This window comes from Crocuta crocuta, unplaced genomic scaffold (genome assembly GCF_008692635.1).
Source record: "Crocuta crocuta isolate KB4526 unplaced genomic scaffold, BGI_CrCroc_1.0 scaffold132, whole genome shotgun sequence".
NCBI lineage: Eukaryota > Metazoa > Chordata > Mammalia > Carnivora > Hyaenidae > Crocuta > Crocuta crocuta.
The window spans coordinates 1,452,923-1,475,150 of NW_027528611.1; the positions used below are offsets into that span (position 1 = coordinate 1,452,923).

At 43.5% G+C, this 22,228-nt stretch overlaps 1 protein-coding gene across 3 annotated transcripts in view; it reads right to left on the bottom strand.

Moving 5' to 3' along the window:
- RNF8 (ring finger protein 8) overlaps positions 1-21,868 on the bottom strand; it is a 34,048-nt gene extending 12,180 nt beyond the window's left edge. Inside the window, exons 1-4 of one of the 3 annotated variants that reach the window (XM_077754872.1) lie at positions 21,616-21,864; positions 15,113-15,241; positions 4,698-5,447; positions 1,991-2,053 (exon numbers count right to left, since the gene is read on the bottom strand). In XM_077754872.1, the coding sequence (XP_077610998.1) occupies positions 1,991-2,053; positions 4,698-5,447; positions 15,113-15,241; positions 21,616-21,726 (1,053 nt within the window). In that variant the 5' untranslated portion in view covers positions 21,727-21,864. Of the gene's footprint in view, positions 1-1,990; positions 2,054-4,697; positions 5,448-15,112; positions 15,242-21,615 lie in introns of all 3 variants that reach the window. The other 2 variants (XM_077754874.1, XM_077754873.1) reach the window with 2 other exon arrangements.
- Positions 21,869-22,228: the final 360 nt, after the last annotated feature.

Sequence of the window (22,228 nt, forward strand, 5' to 3'; positions counted from 1 at the left end):
AGGTACGGAGGAAGGTATTCAAATCCATTAACCCCTCTGGAAATAACTCAATCTCAATTGCTATCCAAATCAACTGAAGAACTTACACTGCCTTCTAGATTCTATATGTTAGACTGGGGGCCCAGGAACGTGCTTTTTTTTTAAGCTACCCAAGTGATTCTGGGAACTCAAAACTCAAGAACGGGTAAGTACATCTGAGGCTACCCAGCACTGGGAGTGGCTTTTAATAATCAGGGAGAAATGGGATTTCTAGATCATTTTCATTGAAATAAAAAAGATCTTAACTTATTTATTCCACAAATCACATACCTCACACCTGTGAGGCAGTGCTGCCTGAACCCTGTGTCTTGTGGAAGCTGGCACACCCAGGAACGAACAGTCTATTTATTGTGACTTACTGCCTACACTCAATGTCAAAAGATTCCACATCTATGAAAATTCCTGAGCACCCTCACGCTTAAGTATAGCTTACACTTTAAATCTCACGTCAAATCCTTTTTTAAAGAAGGTGGAATAAAGGTAAGAGTTTCTGAAAAGATATTACTCAAGAAACAAATTTTAAAATGCGTGGTCTTCCAAAACAAGCAGTTATATCAGATGGCCTGGGTATTCATCCTGACCACTGATTAGATGTATGTGCCTAACTTTCTCATCTATAAAATGGGAAAACAGGTGCCCCCTCCTACATCAGTATTGATAAGAAAATAACAGATAAGCAAGCATTCAGAAAATGTTTTTAAATTGCCTAGTAAGTAAAAAAGAATTGCTACAGAGGGACCATCAAGGTGGACCAAGAAACAACCACTGTTTGTTATAGTTGAGAAAGTGCTATGTCCCCAGGCATGTTGTTATAAACCATGACCTAAAAGTTTCCCATTTTAGGCTAATGAATGGAGACTGGCCAAGTACCTCATGCTAAGTGTTTTCCTGTCTCTCGGGAAAGGTGAGGAGTTGTGTACAAGGTACTCAATGATTGCTTGGAGATTTCCAAGTAGCAGAACCTTACTCTTTTCCAGCCAATTTTAAAACGCTATCTCAATACAATTTAATAAAGCTCTAAATAGGGAATATGCCTACCTTCCCACCCTAGAAAATAAACAAGCTTAGAAAATAAAATTCAAAAAGACGGAATAAATTTTCACCTAATTCTTTTCAAGGTTGTTTGTGCACCCCTCAAGGAAATCAAGGCAGACATCCTCACAAAGATCACAATGATACAGGACTATTAGCACTCTAAGATGGTTGTGAAGTAGATATGCAATAAAAGAACATAAGGATAAATTCTCCTAAACAAATTCTAATGCAATTGCTCAAGGAAATTTGAACCATCCCACTAACCTCCCGACGAAACTTGCATTAAACTACTAATCATAAACACATAAAGTTTAGAAGATAAAGTGGGTTTGAAAGACGCAAAAGAGCTTGTAAAAAAATAATCAGATGATAGTCAAGTTACATGAAATGAATTACAGGCCATCTTTCGGGGGAATTTTATTCCTGCGAGCCTTGCCCTTTCAGTAAATCGATATGTTCTGCTGACTGTTAAACTGCATTCTCAACCTGACCTAAAACGCTTAATTGGAACATTCTTGATTGGTTTCTGGATGGCTTCAGCTCAGGAACAGTGAGGTAATAAAGGCCCTTGTAGGACCTGGTGGCCAAGTCATAGCTTGAAACTCCCCTCTGCTGCCCTCACTTTTCTGGAAGTGCAGTCACTTCCCTAGAGAGCCTCCTAATTGCTACAGGCTCAGTTCCATCTTCACTAGAGCAACTTCTGCTCAGATGAAGACGTACGTTTTCATGCTGAGGTCTGGCACGTCTGTGAGGCCAAATCCTCAACCTGATGGTGTGAGCAGCTGCTGTCTACAGACTGGAGATGCCACAGAGGCGTGTGCTAAGCAGAAGAGGCAGCCAGTGGCCATGTGAAGTCTGGCTGCCCCGCACTCCCCAGCCCACTATAATCTTGGTACAGTGGAGAGAGGTAAATTACCTCCTGTAGAGCCTGGGCCAGCTGTTGCTTCAGGTCCTCTTCTCCTTGTTCCTTCTCCAAACCCTGCAAAGCCAAAAACAAAATGGAAGCTTTCCCTGCAGGGAGGGAGGGAAGAAACAAAATCTAGCAACAAGCAGAGCAGACTGGCTCGTGAGAGCATCTGGAAACAACAGGGGGCAGGGAGCAGGTGGAAAACCTCCCGTTTTACTTCAGGCTGTTGGCAGTAAGGGATCTGAGCAGAGTTAACTGCTCAAACACTGCACACCTCAGGGCTGTCACCTTCAAGCTGCCACTCAGGTTGTTCTTGAGAGAAACCCTGAGGTAATACTCCAAGCCTCCTTCACTGGCTAATGTCATGACTCCCAGAAAGATGTAAACTGAGAGATTCTAAGCCACCAAATAGCTAAACTCAGGATATAATTCCCCAGGTTGACACTCACAAGTTCCACGTTTCTTCCCTCAGTTCTGGCCACCCTGTCTCTTAGTGTGAGTCTCTCTCACTTCTAGACCATAAACTGCTTCTCCTCTTTGCTTGAGCTTATGCTGTTTTCTCCATCAGCCCCGTGATGTGGATGCCTTCCACATCATCAGTGCTCTACATTCAGCACCTTCTATAAGAACCTCTGGGCTTTTCCCTCTTTAAGACTTGCCTATGCATTTAATATGTCAACTGGAAATTGTTCTCTCATTGAAATATATTGACTTAAAACTGTTTTGATTATTATATTTCCTAATGGCAAGAACCATTTATTAAACATCTTTATAACCACCTGAACTCTAAGTATACTGACACTGTAAGTGCTAAAAAAAAGTCTGTGTGAAGTAGTAGAATAAATCCCTAGGGATTGGTGGCAAAGGGAAATGTAGCTAATAAACAAAGGACTAGATACATACATTTCACCATGAGCCATTTATATATGACCCTCTAATACACAAAGAAATTCTCTAAGCCAGTCCTTTTTGCCTTTCTCTACCATACTGATACAGAAAAAGATTTTATAACTATATCCTGAAGCATGCCTAGAGCAGCCACGAATATTAATTAACAACTCTTGTTCTTGAACACATTAGCCTTTAGAGAGGCTTCTGCTCTGATGAAGGTGTCATACACTAAATATGTAGAGATAAACCTCCCTCTATTAGCTTCAAGAACTAGTCCAGGCTGGATAAGGGAAGCAAAAAGGTACACATAAACAAGCAATGATTATTCTTAGAAAGACCTATTTAATCCATGGTCTTTGCCAATGCTACCAGTTCAAGCAGACAGCAGAGATTAGAATGAAATTTTTAAACTGTTCCAAAGTAAGCCAACATTACTGGTTGTTCCTCGCCCTGAGCAAAGTAAACAAAACAGAAGAGCGTATTTACTTCAATCCTGATTGGTCCTTTTTATTTCTAAGTCAACAATGGGGAATTCTTGACATTCAATATTACCTGAGCAAGTAGATGGGAGTAAAATATACGTTCTTGCCAGTTGGGAACTGACATTTGGAGCAGGACCAGAATCAGCTCTAGCCGAGAAGCTTTGTGCAAGAGCTTGTCACCTAAGCAAATGACTCAGGGATGGGGACACATTTGATCTTACCCTGACACAGCTAAGACACTTTTTTTTTTTTTTTTTTACAAATAGTTTATTGTCAAATTAGTTTCCACATAACACCCAGTGCTCATCCCCACAAGTGCCCTCCTCCATGCCCATCCCCCCCGTCCCCCCCATATCCATCAGTCCTCAGTTTTTGTCAGCATTCAAGTCTCTCATGGTTTGCCTCTCTCCCTTTCCCCCACCATTTCTGCCCTTCTTCTCCCCCTTGTTCCTCTGTCAAGTTCCTCCTAATCCTCCTATACGTGCAAACATATGATATTTGTCCTTCTCTGCCTGACTTATTTCGCTCAGCATAACACCCTCAAGGTCCATCCATGTTGCTACACATGGCCAGACTTCAATCTTTCTAATTGCCATGTAGTATTCCATGGCATAGATAAACCACATCTTCTTGATCCATTCGTCCGTTGATGGACACTTAGGCTCCTTCCATGTTTTAGCTATTGTTGAGAAGACAGTCAAGAATCTGCCTCCCCCTAAAAGGCACTGTGGAAGGTGGCTTACCACGCAACCCAACAATCAAGTCACAGTATACTTGTGATGCGAGTTGTTCAGGATAGAAACAAAACCATTTTATGCCTTTCTAGGCTCCCACTTCCTAGGCAGCTACAGAATTAACTAACCATCAGAGCCAGTAAGTTGCCAGGTATGACAAGGGCAGAGTAACCACCTGACTCATAGCTGCCTTGAGTCTAACTGGTTTGGCTTTGACACACCAAAGAAAGATAATTCATAAGGACAACTACTGGTCTAATTAGAGTGTACGGTTCTGTGGCATCCTGACCTTCTTCCAACCCCTCTCTGAATCTGCCTCAGTTCTCAGGTGCCTCAGCTTTATATCCTGAGATCAGTCACATCCTGGCTGGCTCTCCCAGGCACCTTCAGCCAACACAGCACCCAAACTCTGGCTCCTGATCATCATGCTGAAGCCTTAACTCTATACTCAACTCCCTTCTCCCATTTCAAAGTCTGCTCCCATTCAATCTCCCGTCCCTGGCACTCAGCATGTGGTCCCTGACCCAGAAACAGAGAGTGTGGCCAGAGGCTCACCAGAGGCCTACCCACCCCTGAGAAGCTCTGGTATCCTTCCCTCCTGTGTGGTACCTGGAGATGCTGTTCCTCTTCCTGGAAAGTCTTCTCTAGCTGCTCCACTCTGGCCTGTTGCTGGGCCTGCTCTGCACACAGCTGGGACTGTAAGTCCTGCAGCTCCTGCTCCATCTTCACGATTTTCTTTGAGTTCCCTTTCTGGGTCTGTTTTTTCACCTTCAGTACAGCTACCTGTTTTTCCTGCATTTGTGTTTTCAGCTTCAGAATCCTGGACATGGTCACCTTGAACAGTTCTAAGCTGCTATGAGATGCTAAAGGGCTTGAGGCTTTCTGCTTCTTATGATGAAGCTCTATGACTTTTGTGGAGCCAGGGTAAACATGAGCCTCTGCGGCCTTCTCACTTGGCTCAAGAGAAGTCAACTTGGGATCCAAATGTTCAGAGAGTTGACTGGGTTGAATGGCCACTTCATCTTTCCCATGAGACTTCACTGGTTGACCAGATTCACAAGATACTTTACTTATTTTGGATTTCAAATTTGAGGGGCCTTCAGCTCCAGGACCCTCTAATTCTTCCAAACTCAATTTCCTTTTAGTTCTCAATCCCTTATTTTTTCCTATCATCTGGTCGTTCTTTGGAGCAAGACAAGGATACATCCTCTCCCAGTCTTCTTCAGTAACTTCATATTCATACTCTGCATTCTCCTTATTTTCCAGAGGTACCCCAAGCTGAATGTGGTCTCCCTTATGGATAGAACAGAACTTAAAAGGCTCCAGGCGTTGTCTGTTCAGCCAAACGCCATTAAGACTCTGAAGAAAGGGAAAGAAAGACAAAATAAGCTCCATGATTTTCCTCCTCTTAATGTAACATTTCTCCTGCTGCTACAAAACCTTCTGCCATTTCAGAAGGAAAACCCCTGAGAACAGAGAAAAGGCTGATAAACCACCACCCTTAGAAACAGCATTCTTTAAATAGCTTTGGCTTTTTACCTATATTTCACATTCATGCCTCCACAGAGAACTGTCTGTGTAACGGGCAGGAATTACCTTATTACTGGCAGATGAATTACTCAAATAAATGCAGCAGCATTAAAAGAAACTGCAACTGAATAGCTCCTATTGACCTAAACTGGGGGCAGTGGCCCAAGACTGGAAAAAAGGCTATTAGCGAAGGAAGCAGTATCCAATGATGAGGTTCAAGATAGGCTTAGCCAGGAAAGTCACACAAGCACTGTCTCTGAATGTGGCCCCTGAACACATTGGTGAATGAGCAAAGCACTTCCCAGCACACACACATAGACCTAAAAAGAGTGTATCGATACCTTGTACTGGGGTCAACCTGCAAGTGGGATCTGACCCAATTAACAGCACCAAAGGTCCACTGGGTAATATGTCAGAGTGGTTAAGAGCTGGAGCTTTGGCTCAGACAGACTTGAGTTCATAGCCCCAGTGCACCCACCACCTTGGGTTTATTAGTTGCATGGCCTTCAGTGATTTACCTAACCTCTATGTCTCAGTTTTGTCTGTAAAACAGGAATAGTACAGTTCCTGACTCCTTCACTGTTCTGCCAAGAATGAAATAATACATGTAAAACACTAAGCACAGTGTTATAAATATAACTCTCAATATATTGCTCAAGAAATATTTACTTTAATGATTTAAATTAGGCCATAGTGCAGGGGTTAAGAGCATGGACCTGGAGTCTGGAGTCAGACTGTCTGGATTTATAATCTGTCTCCATCACTTAATAGGTGTGTAACTTTGGGTAACTTTCTTAACCTCTCCATGCTGCAGTTACCACATCTATAAAATGGAAGATAATAATAGTCTCTCCCTCATGGAGTCTGTGTGGATTTAATGAGATGACATATGTAATGTACTTAGAAAAGTGCCTGGCACATGGTAAGTATTATATAAGTGTTCACTACTATTATTATGTTCTGGCTCAATGGACTTATCAACAGTTATTTCAATTCTATGCTCAGTATCTTGCAAGGTAAATATACTGAGCACAAAAGCAGAAGATATGAAAACAACTTTCAGCAGCTGACTATGGAAAGGAAAATACGAGGGCACACATAAGTAAATGTGGGATTACACCGCACAGCCTATAAATGCAAAGGAGTATCATATAGAGCCGGGCTAGAGAAGAGATGCTAAACAGGGATGATGCATTCTAAAACAGACTTGAAACAAATGTAGGATTTAAAGTTTAAAGAGACAAGTGGGAGTGTGCCTAGCTGGCTTGGTCAGAAGAGCATTCGACTCTTGATCTCGGGGCCATGAGTTCAAGCCCTACACTGGGGGGTTGAGATCACTTAAATAAATGAACTGGGAGGGAGGGAGGGAGGACGGAAGGAAGGAAAAGAAAAGAGACAAGTGGACATTTTAACTCATATTAGGAAGGAAGGAAGGAAGGAAGGAAGGAAGGAAGGAAGGAAGGAAGGAAGGAGGAGAGAGAGGAAAGAGAAAGGGAGAGAAAGGGAGGGAAAGGGAGGGAAGAGAAGGAAAGGGACAAGTGGAAAATTTAACCCATATTAAAAACTCACCTTTGGGATACAGGCCAGAGATGAAGGTCAGATCTGAACTGGGACTAAGACTATGTTCATGTTTATAACTACAGCTACCTCCTCACAGCTAGAAAAAATAACCTTGGTCAACCCATATATGAGGGATGAGGGGCTTGACCACAAGGCACAGAAGATGAAGAACAGAGATTGGATCTCAGCTCTAGGTTGGTTTTAGGCCCCTGTTTCTGGCCAGACTGGGGAGAGGGAGAGAAAGACGAGCATAGATACATACAGAAAGACTGGCCTTAACTCACTGTCTTGGCCCTAACCTGGCTGATCTGACCAACCTTCTCCCAACTTTTCTACTCATATTCAACCTGAGAAATTATGGAGAGTGATCAGTTCTGCTGATTTCTGAAACAACTTATGCAAGAATAAAAAGGATGGGGAGGGAGGCTAAAAGAATGTATTTGAGAATAGTTCTGTAGCAGAATAGTCAATTATAGATTATACATAGGAAAAAGGTTTCAGGGAAAGTAATATGACATAGGAGGCCACCTACTGCCAAGGTATAGACATTTAAGAAGAATCTCAAAGACAAAGAGAAGGTAAAATAAATAAAGAAGGTTACAGAAGCAGCCTAAGACTAGAATGAACAAAACCCTAAAAAGCTAGGGCAAACTTTCAAGACGTATTGCAACCCTCCACTAGAACCTCTGCAGTAACCTGCTTCCTTCAGAGCCCTTTAGATCTGGAAAATAAACTCTCAAAATTTTCCCATCACTTTTTATCCCTGGATCCCTCTGTATATCCATTCATCACTCCTTGGTGACATCTAGTGGTATACTTTGGACCACAGACCCAAGTCAGGTCTGTTCACAGGGTGACTGTAGAAAAGGATGAAAATACCATGACTGTATAAGAACAATCAAGTACTGCCCAGGATATGATCTCAAATGTAACGGTTTAAGTAAGTCAAACTGGGGGCACTTGGGTAGCTGTCAGTTGAGCATCCAACTTCAGCTCAGGTCATGATCTCCTGGTTTGTGAGTTCAAGCCCCACATCGGGCTCTGTGCTGACAGCTCAGAGCCTGGAGTCTGCTTCAGACTCTGTCTCCCTCTCTCTCTGCCCCTCCTCCACTCGCACTCTACCCCTCTCTTAAGAACAAACATTAAATATATATATATATATATATAAATGTGTTTACGCCTTTCTTTCTTGTTTTTAAAGAAATGTTTATTTATTTTTGAGAGTGACAGAGCACGAAAAGAGGAGAAGCAGAGAGAGGAGACACTGAATCTGAAGCAGGCTCCAGACTCATCTGTCAGCACAGAGCCCAACATGGGGCTCGAGCCCACAAACAGTGAAATCATGATCTGAGCCAAAGTTGAACACTTAACCAACCGAACCACCCAGGCGCCCCCAAGCCTTTCTACATAGTTCTCACAATCACCAGTTTGAGCACTGTCAGCAGCACAAAGTGATAACCAAAGAAAAGCCTGCCCAATGACTCTTAGCCATCAAAGGTGGGATCACCTGCACCCTCTTAAATATCAATTACTTCACCTGATGCTCAATCTCTGTCCAGCACTTAAAAAAATTTTTTTATGTTTATTTTTTATTTTTGAGAGACAGAGTGCAAGGAGGGGAGGGGCAGAGATAGAGGGAGACACAGAATCCGAAGCAAGCTCCAGGCTCTGAGCAGTCAGCTCAACTGACTGAGCCACCCAGGCGCCCCATCTGTCCAGCACTTTTAATGCATTTGAGTGGAAACCCAAAGCCAACAGGCAATGCTTTCATGCAGTTCATCAAATGATTTATGTAGCCCAGTGGTTCTCAACCCTGATGTATAGTGAAATCACCTGGAAATGTTTAAAAGAAACAGTGACTGGCTTAAATGGTCTGAGATGAGGACTAGGCATCAGGATTTTTAAAATCAACTTTATATACAAACACAGAGTATGCAATTTGTATCAAGACACAGTGCCCCTTTGCAGTCGACCCTTCCCTCATTTCCAGGCAACTACTCATCTATTCTCTGCCCTGAATATGGGTTTGCCTTTTCCAGAATGTTGTATAAATGGAATCACACCAGTATGTAACCTTTTGAGTGTGGCTTCTTTCATCTAGCATGATGACTTTAAGATTTATCTACTTTGTGGGGCGCCTGGGTGGCTCAGTCGGTTGAGCGTCCGGCTTCGGCTCAGGTCATGATCTTGCAGTTCATGGGTTTGAGCCCCGCGTCAGGTCTATGCTGACACCTAGCTCAGAGCCTGGAGCCTGCTTCATATTCTGTGTCTCCCTCTCTCTCTGACCTTCCCCTGCTCGTGCTCTCTCTCTCTCTCAGAAATAAATAAAACATTTAAAAAAAGATTTATCTACTTTGTTTCATTAACAGTAGTTTGGTATTTTTATAACTGAATAATATCCTAGGTCATGGATGTATCAGTTTGCTTACCCAGTCCCTAGGTGTTTCTTCCAGTTTCTGGTGACTATGAATAAAGCCACCAGAACATTCACATACAAGTTTCTGTAAGAACATAAGTTTTCATTAATTTGGGACAGGGACAGGAATGTTGGATAAGCGCATGTTTAACTGGAAGAAGCTGCCAAACTGTTTTTCAAGGTGGTGGAATCATTCTGTGTTCTCACTTGCAATGGTTAAGAGTTTCAGTTACTCTGCATCCTCACCAGCGCTTGGCGTTAGAAATTCTTTATTAAAATAGAACATACAAACATAAAAGTGCACAAGTCATAAATGTATAACAAGATGAATAATCACAAAGTGAACATCTCAGTGTAACTACCACAAGGTTAAAAAAAATTATACATTCTCGGCATCCGAAGATCCCCTGGGCTTCCTTCTAGTCACTAACCCCTCCCCCTCCATAAGGGGACTGTAAGCCTGGCTTAACATCACATATTAGTTTTGACTGGTTTTGACAATTATATAAATGGCATCATATAATATGTATTCTTTTGTGTCTGTCTTCTTTCACTCAATATTGTTTGTGAGATTTACCCATGCTGCTGGATACAGGGTTTCATTTTAAGATTCTACTGTTGATGAACATTTGGATTGTTTCCTTGGGAGTTAAAATATTGTCATGAGGTGTGTATATATATATATATATATATATATGTGCAACTTTAATAAATAATACCAAATAATTTTCCCAATTGGTTGTGCCGATCTATACTTCTACCAAAAGACTACTTGACTACTTACCAATACCTGGCATCATCAGTACTTAATTTTAGCTACTCTGGTGGGTATGTAGTAGTATTTCCACTGTGTTTTTAATTTGCATTTCCCTGATCATTAATGAAGCTGAATAACTTCTCATGGACACTGAACAGTTAGATATAATCTTTTGTGAAGTGTCTGACTCTTGCCCATTTTTATTTATTTTTATAGTTTATTGTCAAGTTGGTTTCCATATAACACCCAGTGCTCATCCCCACAAAGTGCCCCCCTCCATGCCCATCACCCCCTTCCCCACCCCATTCTGCCCTCAGTTTGTTCTCGGCATTAAAGAGTCTCTCATGGTTTGCCTCCCTCCCTCTCCCCCACTATTTTTCCCGTTCTTCTCCCCATGGTCCTCTGTTCCATCCACGTTGCTACACATGGCCAGATTTCATTCTTTCTCATTGCCATGTAGTATTCCAATGTAGAGATAAACCACATCTTCTTGATCCATTCATCAGTTGATGGATACTTAGGCTCCTTCCATGATTTTCTTGCCCATTTTTAAAACTGGGTTATCTTTCTTTTTCTTATTGATTTGAAGTTTTGTATATATTCAAATATAAAGTCCTTCATTTGTTATGTGCAGTAAATATCTTCCACTCTGAGTTGCCTTTCACTTTCTTAACGATGTCTTTTGATGAATAGAAATTCTCAATTTTAATGTGATACTACCAGTATTTTTAAAAAGCACCCCAGGTGGAAATGGGGTTGACAATCACTGCTCTAGCTGCTAGAAGACCAGAAGCTAAACTGTCCCGAGCAACAAGGTATGTTCACAGACAGTATAATTCACCAGAGACATCAAATGCCAGAGTCTACAGTCTACAGAAGCATAAAGGTGGGACTCACCAGGGAGCAGATGCATAACAACAACATAGGAGGAGAAAGGTTCAAACTCCACGCCCACGTCTCTAGGACTGAAGGCAAGCAAACCCACCAAGGCATTTCAGACCGACCCTCAAACAACCAATTTTCTGAAAGAGCTGGATATGAATACCTACAGTGAGCCATCTGAAGAGCTTTTCAACTGAAATGCACACAACTACAACATTTTGTGTGCACAGTCAGCAGTCCTTCAAGGTTTTTCTTTTTTAAGCCAATTTAAACTAAAATTGCATCTGTTGCAATTTTTGTATCTGTACTTAAGCTTTCACTGTCCAGCCATTCCAGCATATAAGAGGGACCATTTAATGAAGAGAGAATATAGTTCTGAGTTTTGAATTCTTAGAAGTATCTACCTCTTGAAAAGACTTGGCAAATGACTTCAAATATGACCATAACAATAATATACTGCACGCAAAATTCAAATCCTTCATCAGAAGAAGAAGACTGCCAAGGCATCGTGCCAGAAAAAAGCCACAAAGAAAAGGAGCGTCTGGTTAAGGGAAAAAAAGGTGGGGGGAGTGATTTTTACCTGTAAGAGTAGTTGCTCCATCAAAAAACACTTGACTCACACAACTTCTCTTAAAAATCCGTTACCTCACAAATGGAATCAAAGCTAAGAGGCTTAAACCAGAAAAGACGTGAAAGAACCAGGAGCCTACCTTTCCTCTGTATCCTCTGTCTGAGACCTCAGAGAGGAATCTCATGGTAACAATAGCCCTAGAAGAAAGCGTACACAGCAAACACCGGAGAGCGTCCCAGAAGCACAGTCATGACCTGTTACTGGCACGGCCGCCTCTGACCCTGAGGCTGATGTTCAAGGAACACTAAAATCAGTCAGCTGGTAGCTTCCCAACCTTTCAAAATTTGCTATCCCATAAATGGAGTATATCCATACCGCACATCATCAAGGAGAGAAGCACTAAAGAATTCACCTCTATAATACTGTAATCCCATTTCTCAGATAGTCAACTCTCACAAGGAAAACGTCTTTCCCTATGGTGGTTTGGTATAAGCTATTGCAGGGGCTTTAAAACCTGACACCTATGACTTAGATATGCATAATTAATTTTTTAAATCATGCATCCAATACAGGTTTCCCCTGCCATCCAAAAGGAGAGTGTTCCATGAAGCTTTGCTTCATAAGTTAATGGTGCAAAGCTGCAACTACCATTAACTTATATGGAAAAATATTTTTATTGTTCTCAGACCCAAAATACAGCCTCTTTTAGGCTTTTCTGATACCTTAGGACATCACCTACTAACGGATGCACAAAATAAATCAAGATGAAAGCACCGATGCTCACAGACACAGTTCAAAACTATGGAACCTTGGGCGTCTGGGTGGCTCAGTCAGTTAAGTGCCTGACTCTTGGTTTCAGCTCAGGTCAGGATGTCGAGGTTTGTGGGAATGAGCCCCATATCAGCCTCTGCGCTGACAGCACGGAGTCTGCCTGGGATTCTCTCTCTCTCTGCCCCTCCTCCGTTCATGCACAAGTTCTCTCTCAAAATAAACTAAAAAAAAAAAAAAAGAAAAACCCAAAAAAACCCACAACCAAAACAAAACCAAAAAACACAACTACAGCATCTTAAAGCTGAGATGCTGAGTGTAGCTCCCTGGGAACAAGCTCCCAGTGCCACTCTCAATGCTCTGGTGCGGGCGCCCTCTAGGACAGGTCTCTGCAAAACAAATGCTAACGCTATTTTTGTCTTTTTTTTTTTTGTAAAAGTGAAAATCCTCTTCCGATTTCTTTTAGTTAGCAAATACAGGTACCAATGTAGGTCTCTTGTAAAAGCAAAGTGTAGGATAGATGATGTGAACTTTTCAAAAGGGGGACATTCATGTATAGCAAATCACTGTGTACCTCCCTGGTGTTTGACAATAGGACACAGTAGAGACTCATTTAAGTTCGAGCCCTGGCTCATTCACTCCCTCAGTCAGTCAGTTAGAAGGCCCCCAGGCAAGTCAATTTATCTCCCTGGGCCTCAGATTCATCTGTTCCCAGAAGAGATTAAACTTGATCATCTCTAAGGCCCCCTTTTCAGTGCCAATTTCTATTCTGCTCATAATGCCTGGCCAAGAGTGCCAAACCAATTTACTTAGCACTTATACCCTCTCCTTCAATACAGTGCCAACTCAACTTAATCCTAGTCAGGGAGGTACTTTCTCAACAGCTTAAACCCAGCAGTTTTAAGCATGCAAAATGAGGCAGGCCTGCAGGATATCTGTGAGCCTGTGAATTATAATAAGAAATATATATTTGGCCTTTATCCCTGTTTCTAGCACAGAGCTCCTAAAAACCCTTGGAATTTCCTAAGCGGTGAGACAGAAAGTTGTCTTTTGTTATGGCAATGAGGCAACTTTGGGACGCCCCAGGTCACCTAAGGATGGGGTCTAATTGGCTAGGGGAACCAACCCAGGAACTGGAGGGTTGAAATTTTCAGTCCACTCTTCAACTTCCTAGGAATAGAGAAGGACTGGACGATGAATTGATCACCAATGGTGAATGATTTAACCAATCATGTAATAGAGCCTCCACAAAAAACCCAAAAGGATGGGTTCAGAGAGCTTCTGGGTTGGTGACTATATGGAGGTGTTGAGGGAGTGGAACACCCACATGAGACATGAAAGCTTTGTGCCCTTTCCCGCATACCTTGCACTGCACATCTCTTCTGCCTGGGTGTTTATCTGGATCCCTTACCATAGCCTTTCATAATAAAATGGTAAACTTAAGTAAATGTTTCCCTGAGTTCTATGACCCACTCTAGCTAACTAATCAAATCCAAAGGGGAAGAAAGTCATTGGTTCCAGCTGGTAAGAAGTACAAGTAAACAACCTGGATTTGTGACTGGCATCTGGAGTCCAAGGAAGGGGTCCTTGGAGCCTCCAATCTATAGCTGTTGGTCAGGAGCATAGGGGTTAACCTATGCAATCTGATGCTATCAGAACTGAGTTGAGTAGGAGGTAGGATGCCAAGCTGGTGTCCCAAGCACTGCTTGTTAGTATGAGGGTAACTATACACACACCTCAGAATTGGTCTCAGGACCATTGAATACCCTTCTTTCTAACAGGTGTCTTTACAATCCTTTCAACCAGAGCAATGTAAGATGGCATCTGAAGACATTTCATACTTCCTAATTCCTTAGCTATCAACATTAGAATTTCTCTCACGGCACAATCTCTAGTTTCACTGTATCTCTGGGTGCTTGTATATCTGCACTTTAGGCGCTTCCAAATTGCTGGGCTTTACACACTATTTTACCTCCCTTAGTATTCCCACCATACCAGTGATTTTCAAATTTATTCAGAGGAGATCTTCCTCAAAAAGCAGTATGTAAAACAGATTAAAAAGGGGATGGGAGGTGTTTGCTGTGATTGAAAGGAATAGGGAAGGGAAGGAGCTAAATCCAGTCAGCTCAACTCCCTCCTCCTCCCAGTGCTCTGAACCGTAGGTGTACTTCAGAATATTCATCAGATTTCCATAGGCCCAATATTCTCTGGGCCTATGACCCACAAAGGCCAATTCCCTCAGTAACTTAGTCTAGTTTCCAGAGCAGGACCTACTGTCCCAATTCAGGTGTTCCCTTCAAAGTAACATACTTTCATTCAAGTCTTAGAAATTATTTGGGTATAATCTAACCTCTGGCAGCATACAGAAACAACTGTATCTAGGGAAGACACCTGCATGGCTGGGGAGAAGATATTACTTTTGAATGAACCTTTTAACTTTGTATCATGTATTACCTATGCAAAAAAAAAAAAATTTAAAAAAGGAATTTAAAAATAAGCACAAATTCAGTAAGTCATTAGGCATCTATAGATTCCTGTACCTTGTTGTCCATAATTGTCCACTGGCCCTCGACATTCTGCTTCAAAACACAGTGGTTTCGGGAAATCATCAGAGGGCAGATTTTTGATACCAGTTGGTACGTGACACCAAATCCTCGCCCTATAGTCACCTAGGAAGACAACAATGTAAGAGACATAATGAGTCACTCTGCTGAACAGGGAGGTCCTTTACAATCTTGTCAACCAGCAATGTGCACGTGTCCTGACTTATGAAACTAGATTCTCGTGAAACCCAAACCCCATCAGCTGTCTCCTTCAGTTACCATGGGAGCCTCCAGGTAGAAAAAAAGCAAGAAGTTCTGACAAGAAGAGATAGCTGAATGAAGTTAATCATGGAATGTCAGGGTTGGGAGGACCCTGAAAGGTCATGAGATGGGGGGAAACCTTTCCACACACTCTCATCAATTACTCTTAAACACTGCCAAGAACTACAGCATCTATACAAGACAGCTGCTCCAGTTTTTTAATGGCCCTGACTCGGCAACTTTCTCCCAATAAATCCCATCCTTTGGCCCTGGCTCTGCCCTGAGTGCCACGAAAAATATTTCCCATCCTCCTTCCACTTGACAGCCATAAAGAACCTACCTACTCTTTTCCTGGCCCCATGTTCCCAGTTACTTCAACCTAACTCCCATCGCATACGACTGAGTCTCTTTGCTATCCTAATAGATCTGTGAAGAGACTCCTGGTTTATTTTTATTCCTGGATGCCATATTAAAAAAATAGTTTTTGTAACACAGTCAAATGCAAGCATCAGTTTCCCAGTTCTAGATATTATCACTGGGGCATATAAATTGCATTAGCTTCCACAGCCAATCTACCACACTGCCAATGTATCCTCAGGCTTAGGAATGATTAAATTTCTTGGCCTAACCCTTCCCCAAGAATTGCTATGCTAAGTCATGTCTCTTCTATCCTATACTTGACTAGTTGGTAAATTTGGATTCGAGTGCAGGACCTTACATTGATTCCTATTAAATTTCATCTTGTTAGTTCAACCTATCACATGAGCTTGTCAAGACCTTTCTGAATTTTTAATCTGCCATCAGACATACTCAATATCCCTTCCAGCTTTGACTCATCCACCAAACTGACATGAGACCCTCTCTACATTCATTTAAGGCACAGATAAAAATACTGAAACAGGATGTAGCCACAAAGGTAAAGCTCCCAGGGAAGCCTAGTAAACATTACACCACACACTCTGGCTATACCTTTAACCAGTTGTAATTCAACCAAGTCTTTGCGTCAAGTCCATATTTTCTATCTTATCCATGAGAGGACATCATGAGAGCCTCTGGAAAAGGTTGCAAAGAAGCCTCAATTCCCATCTATCACACTTTCCTGATAGACTAGTCTAGTTTGTAATAACCCTGTCAAGGAAGCAAATGAAATTCTCCTGAGATTTAGATCTTAGAATCCCCTGCTGATTCTTTTTGGTGCACAAGCCACGTCTTTAATGACCTGTACCACAACCATAGCTGAGAACATTAAGCCAAATGGTCTGTGGTTTGGTATAAGCTACTCACTTTGCTCCTTTTTAAAATCTTTCAGAATCATGCCTGTCCTCCTCAGTCCTGCAAAGACCACCAGAACTCTCCCTGCCCCAATCTACCCTTCCCCTCAAACTCTCATCTCAGTAACTGACACTACTATCTGAGCAACTACTTATCTGCAAACTGAGGAGCTATCTTTGATTCTTCTCTGTCCCTCATCCTGACACTAAAATCATCAGCAAATTCTACTGGTTGTAATTCAAATATATTCTAAATCTGTTCATTTCGTTCTATCTCTATGGCCAATACCTTTGTCCAAACAACCTGGCCTCCACCAGTTAATGCTGTTCTTGTTCTTGCCCTGCACTCCCTGACTCAGACCAACTTCCTTCTTCACACAGCAGCTGGAGTGGTCATGTAAAAACTTAAACCAGATCATCTCCCTTCTTTTCAAACGACATTCATGATCCATACTCCCTTCCATAGCCTATAAGGCCTGAATATCCTAACCCCTCCACCTCTTTAGTCTTACCTCACACCAGACAGAAACACTCACCACTGCCTGAGGGTCTTTTCACCAGTCCCCTCTACTTGGAACACTCTTCTCTGAGACATCTGCAGGGGCTCCTTCTGTCTTCCAAGTTTCAGCTCCTCAAGGGCCTACCCCAATTACCCTAAAGTTGTTGCCTGCTCCCTGACCACTGCATTCTTTCATGGTGTTAGCATGCACGTGTCACAATCCAAAATTATCTTGTTTGCTTTACCCGTTTATTTCCCGCCCCCCCTTACTAGAATATAAATTTCATGAGCAGGGACCTTATCTGTCTTGTGTACCACTGTGTTTCTGTACTTGGGACAGTGCTTAGTAAGTGTGACTGAACGAATAAAGAGCTATGCATCCTCCCAGAGTCTAGGATGACCATTTTTTAGCTCAGAAGTTGGAAACTCGGTTATTACCTCTGAAAACTATGAAGCAGCAGCCAGGAACTCTTACAATCTGACTTAAATTCTTTAGTTCTTTGAACAGTTTGCCATAAATTCCATTTGTTATCCGAGTTCCTCAGAATTAACATATATGTCCTTCAAAAATGGAATGTTTAGGGGCACCTGGCTGGCTCAATCAGTAGAGCATGTGACTTTTTGTTTTAAGTTTATTTATTTAGAGAGAGAAAACAAAAACAAAAACAAATAAAAAACGAGCACATGTTAGTAGGGGAGGGGCAGAGGGAGAGGGAGAGAAAATCCCAAGCAGGCTTGGTGACCACACAGAGCCAGGCATGGGGCTCGATTTCACAATCAAACCATGAGATCATGACCTGACCCAAAATCAAGAGTCGGACTCATAACTAACTGAGCCACCTAGGCACCGCTCAATCAGTAGAGCACGTGACTCTTGATCTCGGGGTTATGAGTTCAAGCCCCATGCTGGGCGTGGAGCTTATTTTGAAAAATTAATTAATTAAAAATGTTCTAAAAATGAAACGTTTAAAGGTTTATCTGTTATCCATATTCAGTAAGAATTTCCATGTAGGTAGCTTTATTTCTAATAAAGGAAGTATTCCATAGCCCATTTTAATACTTGTGGAGAACAGCCAGACTGTCATTGACAACTGCCTGGGTAAAGCATTACAGAAAAGGGAGATGACTGGCTACTTTTTTGAAATAGCCTCCTACAGACTCTGAATCCAGGAACGTAAGGAACCACTCTTTTTTATCCTTCCCTTTATTGTCTGGTCCTAGAATTTAACTTGTACACCACGGTTAAAGAGACTGTGTGGGGGCGCCTGAGTGGCTCAGTCGGTTGAGCATCCGACTTCAGCTCAGGTCACGATCTCAGGGTTCGTGGGTTCAAGCCCCGCATCAGGCTCTGTGCTGACAGCTAGCTCAGAGCCTGGAGCCTGTCTCGGATTCTGTGTCTTTTTCTCTCTCTGCCCCTCCTCCGCTCACGATGTGTCTTACAGTAGTCTCTCAAAAATAAATAAATGTAAAAAGTTAAAAAAAAAAAAAACCAGTCTGTGTGAGGGATATTCCAGCACCATTTGCAGATGAAAGTAAACTTCTCGTGGGAACTGAGTGCCAATAAACCACTGGTACATATGCTGGGGTTGTTTCTATTTACAATAATTTTGCAATCCTTACCCACTTTCAAGGCTATCCCATTCCTCCCGGGCATGGCTCCTATTGTTTCCCAAATGGCCAGCAAATACTGTAGAACCATCCTTTCCCTTAGTTCAACCCCCTTAGCCCAAAAAGCTTCCTGAAAACCTAATTTGTTTTTCCACCAAACTCTCTGGATTGATTTAAGAAGTTTAAGGACAGTGCTTGGCTAGATCAGTTGGCAGAACATGCAACTCTTGATCTCGGGGTCCTGAGTTTGAGCCCCATGTTAGGTACAGAGATTGCTTTAAAAAACAAAAACAGGGGCACCAGGGTGGCTCAGTCAGTTAAGCTTCCGACTTTTTTTTTTAATAGTTTATTGTCAAGTTGATTTGCATATAACAGCTAGTGCTCATCCCCACAAGGGCCCTCCTCCATGCCCATCACCCCCCTTCCCCACCCCATTCTGCCCTCAGTTTGTTCTTGGCATTAAAGAGTCTCTCATGGTTTGCCTCCCTCCCTCTCCCCCACNAGTTGGTTGTACATTTTTGGGTCCAAATCTGAGTTCTCTATTCCATTCCATTGGTCTATGTGCCTGTTTTTGTGCCAATACCATACTGTCTTGATAATTACAAGCTTCTGACTCTTTTGATTTCTGCTCAGGTCATGATCTCCTGGTTCGTGAGATCACCCCCTGCTCCTGGCTCTGCACTGACAGCTCAGAGCCTGCTTAGGATTCTCTCTCTCTCTCTCTCTCTCTCTCTCTCTCTCTCTCAAAATAAGTAAATAAACATTAAGAAACAAAAACAAACAAAAGGCCTCTTTAAAAAAAAAAAAGTTTAAGGACACCCAGTCAGATAATTTACTACTGTGTTCCATTCAGTGAAATAAGAGGAATCTTGTTTTATTGTTTTTTCTGGGAAATCGAAGATGTCGAGGGGAACTGGTAAGGCAGGAAACTACCTCTGTTATAACGAAATGCTATCAGCACACTTAAATCTTGTGCATGCCACATACCACTTTGTGCTGTGGTTTGGGGGCCACTATGGTAAATCAGACTTCATCTCTTGCCTAGATTCAGACTTCTCTTCACACACACTGTAGGCTATGCTCCAACTACTTCCTAACACCTGCCTTGCAGACAGCCAGGCATGGCTGGTCTCTGGCACGCCCCTAGAGCAAGCTGGTCTTCCCACTGTGCCTTTACCTTCCACTATGGTTTGTATGGGTCTCTTCCCACAGAAGTGGCCCAAAAGAAAACTAACCAGTAGTTTAAAATACGTGTAGGTGCACTTTACAATTCCTCTTGCTTTTGCTGCAGCAGCTTTAATTATTTCTGCCCCCAGCTCCTACTCCCATTCCCAGTGCTACCAAGCTATTGAGAAACAAGGAATTAATCCTCAGTAACTGAATCAGAAAGAATATTAACATTTAACTAGCTTTATAAGGCTGTGCCTGAGTGTGATACACTTGCAGGGCTCACGTTAAGTAACACATGTAAAAGCCCAAACCCAATACAAAATAAGGTGTAGCTACTATTATTCAGGTTGACATCTTCATTTGTTAACTTCATTTGTTAACCTTCCCAAAGGTAAGTGCTTTTGGGGAAAAGCCCTGCAGGGGAAGGAAGGTCAACGCTCAAGCTAAAAGAATATATGCCTCACATGGACTTTAGGCACTGATACCAGGATAGAAAAAGATTTGAGGGCAGAGGTGTCTTTCTGGTGTTCTTGAAATCACAGCACGCACGTAACCCTTTAAAACCTAATCTAGCCAGTGAAGGCTGGTCCCGAACCCCTCCTCCGCCTGGAGGAACCTCGGTTCTAGCAGAGTACTAAATAATCCATGTCTTGGTAGTTGATTGGACAGCCTGGGAGGATGTCCTCAGACCGCTTCACAGACTTAAAAACTGTGTTTCCCCGTTCAAGCAATAAACTCTCTAAGGTAAAAGTCGCTATTATTTGTCCCTCTCATAATACACGAAAACCCATAACTAATAAATATCTGGGAGATTGAACTGAGGCTATACAGCTTATAGAAAAAAAAAAACTAATGAGCACACATAAGAGTCACAAGACTTATCTTTCATACAAATTATTCTGTCACCACGGGCGGGTCCCGATCCAGCTCTCCTGCCCAAACTGACGGAACCCTAACTCTCTCCGCCCCCTTTTCTACCACCGCACCCCAACAGCCCCCACGTGGAAGCGTGCCTCATCTTTTCTGTTTTTCTTTTTTTGCACTTATGAGCGCACTAGAAAACATTACAAGCGGCCTCCGGAGGGGACAGCTCTTCGATGTCTGAATCCCTACCCCCCCCCACCCATCTGAGGGGGTGCCACTCGCAGCACAGGGACTCACAGGATAATTGTAGACCCTCCCACAGGGTCAATTCACCTCAAGAGATGGAAAGGAAGGCGTTGTTACATCAAAGTTTAAGCATTTTAAGGGACGTGGCCCATAACTCGGCCGCTTTCAACATAAACTTGACAAAGTTCATGATTTACTCGCTGCCCACACCCTCCCGCCCCCCGCCTCCCCGGACGCGGCTNATCCTTCCACGCCCACCTCACGCCCAGCCCCGCCACCGGCTCCTCCCGGCAACAGCGACTTCAGCCCGAGGCCGCCCCGCAGGCCCCGGCCTCCCCGGAAGGGGCCATCTTTTCTTCGGCGCATTCCTACCTCCACCCAAACACCTCGCAGCTCGCCCCTCAACCGCCCGCGCCACAACCCCTTTCTCCTCTCCCTCGGGACGCCCCTCCTCATACCCCTCCCCTCTAGCCTGCTCCCAACTCCTCTTTTCCATTCATCTCTCCCACCGGACGCCCCGGCTCCCTCCCGGCCCTCCTTCCTCAACCTCCTTCGCTCTCCCAAGGACCCCTTCCTCTCACCTCGCTTCCGTCCTCCAGCAGCAGCCACTCAGCGTTCATGCCCACTCGCCGCAAGCACCAACTCCGGCCACCGGCGCGGTCTCCCGTGACCAACGAGCCGGGCTCCCCCATAGCCCACTCGACCCCGGGGTCGCGGTCAGCACAGAGCGAGACCCCCACCCGGGTTCCCGCCGCCTCTCAGCTTCGTCGCCGGCGCCATACCTAAACAACAGACAGAAGCAATCGCTACGCGCTCGCGATCGACGCGAACACCCGCCGGGGCTCAGCGCCCCGCCCGCCCAGCCTGCAAGCTCGAGTCACTGCGCCTGCGCAGGAACGAGGAGGGCGAGGAGGGCGCAGGTTCGAGGCTGTCTAGCCCCAGGTGGGGCGAGGTCGCCCTGGAGCTGCGTTTCTGGCGCCACACCCGCTCCAGAACCACCAGCCCAGCAGTAGCCGCCCGTGACCGGAGCCTCCTACCCACTCCCCTTTGCAATTTGTATTTTGCTTTATGACGAGTTTCAGGATAGCTAAAAGTGTAAGCAACTTTTAAACAACTTGTGATCATTTTAAAATGTTAAGTCTGGTGGCACCTGGCTGGCTCAGTGTGTACAGTATGCGACTCTTGATCTCCGCG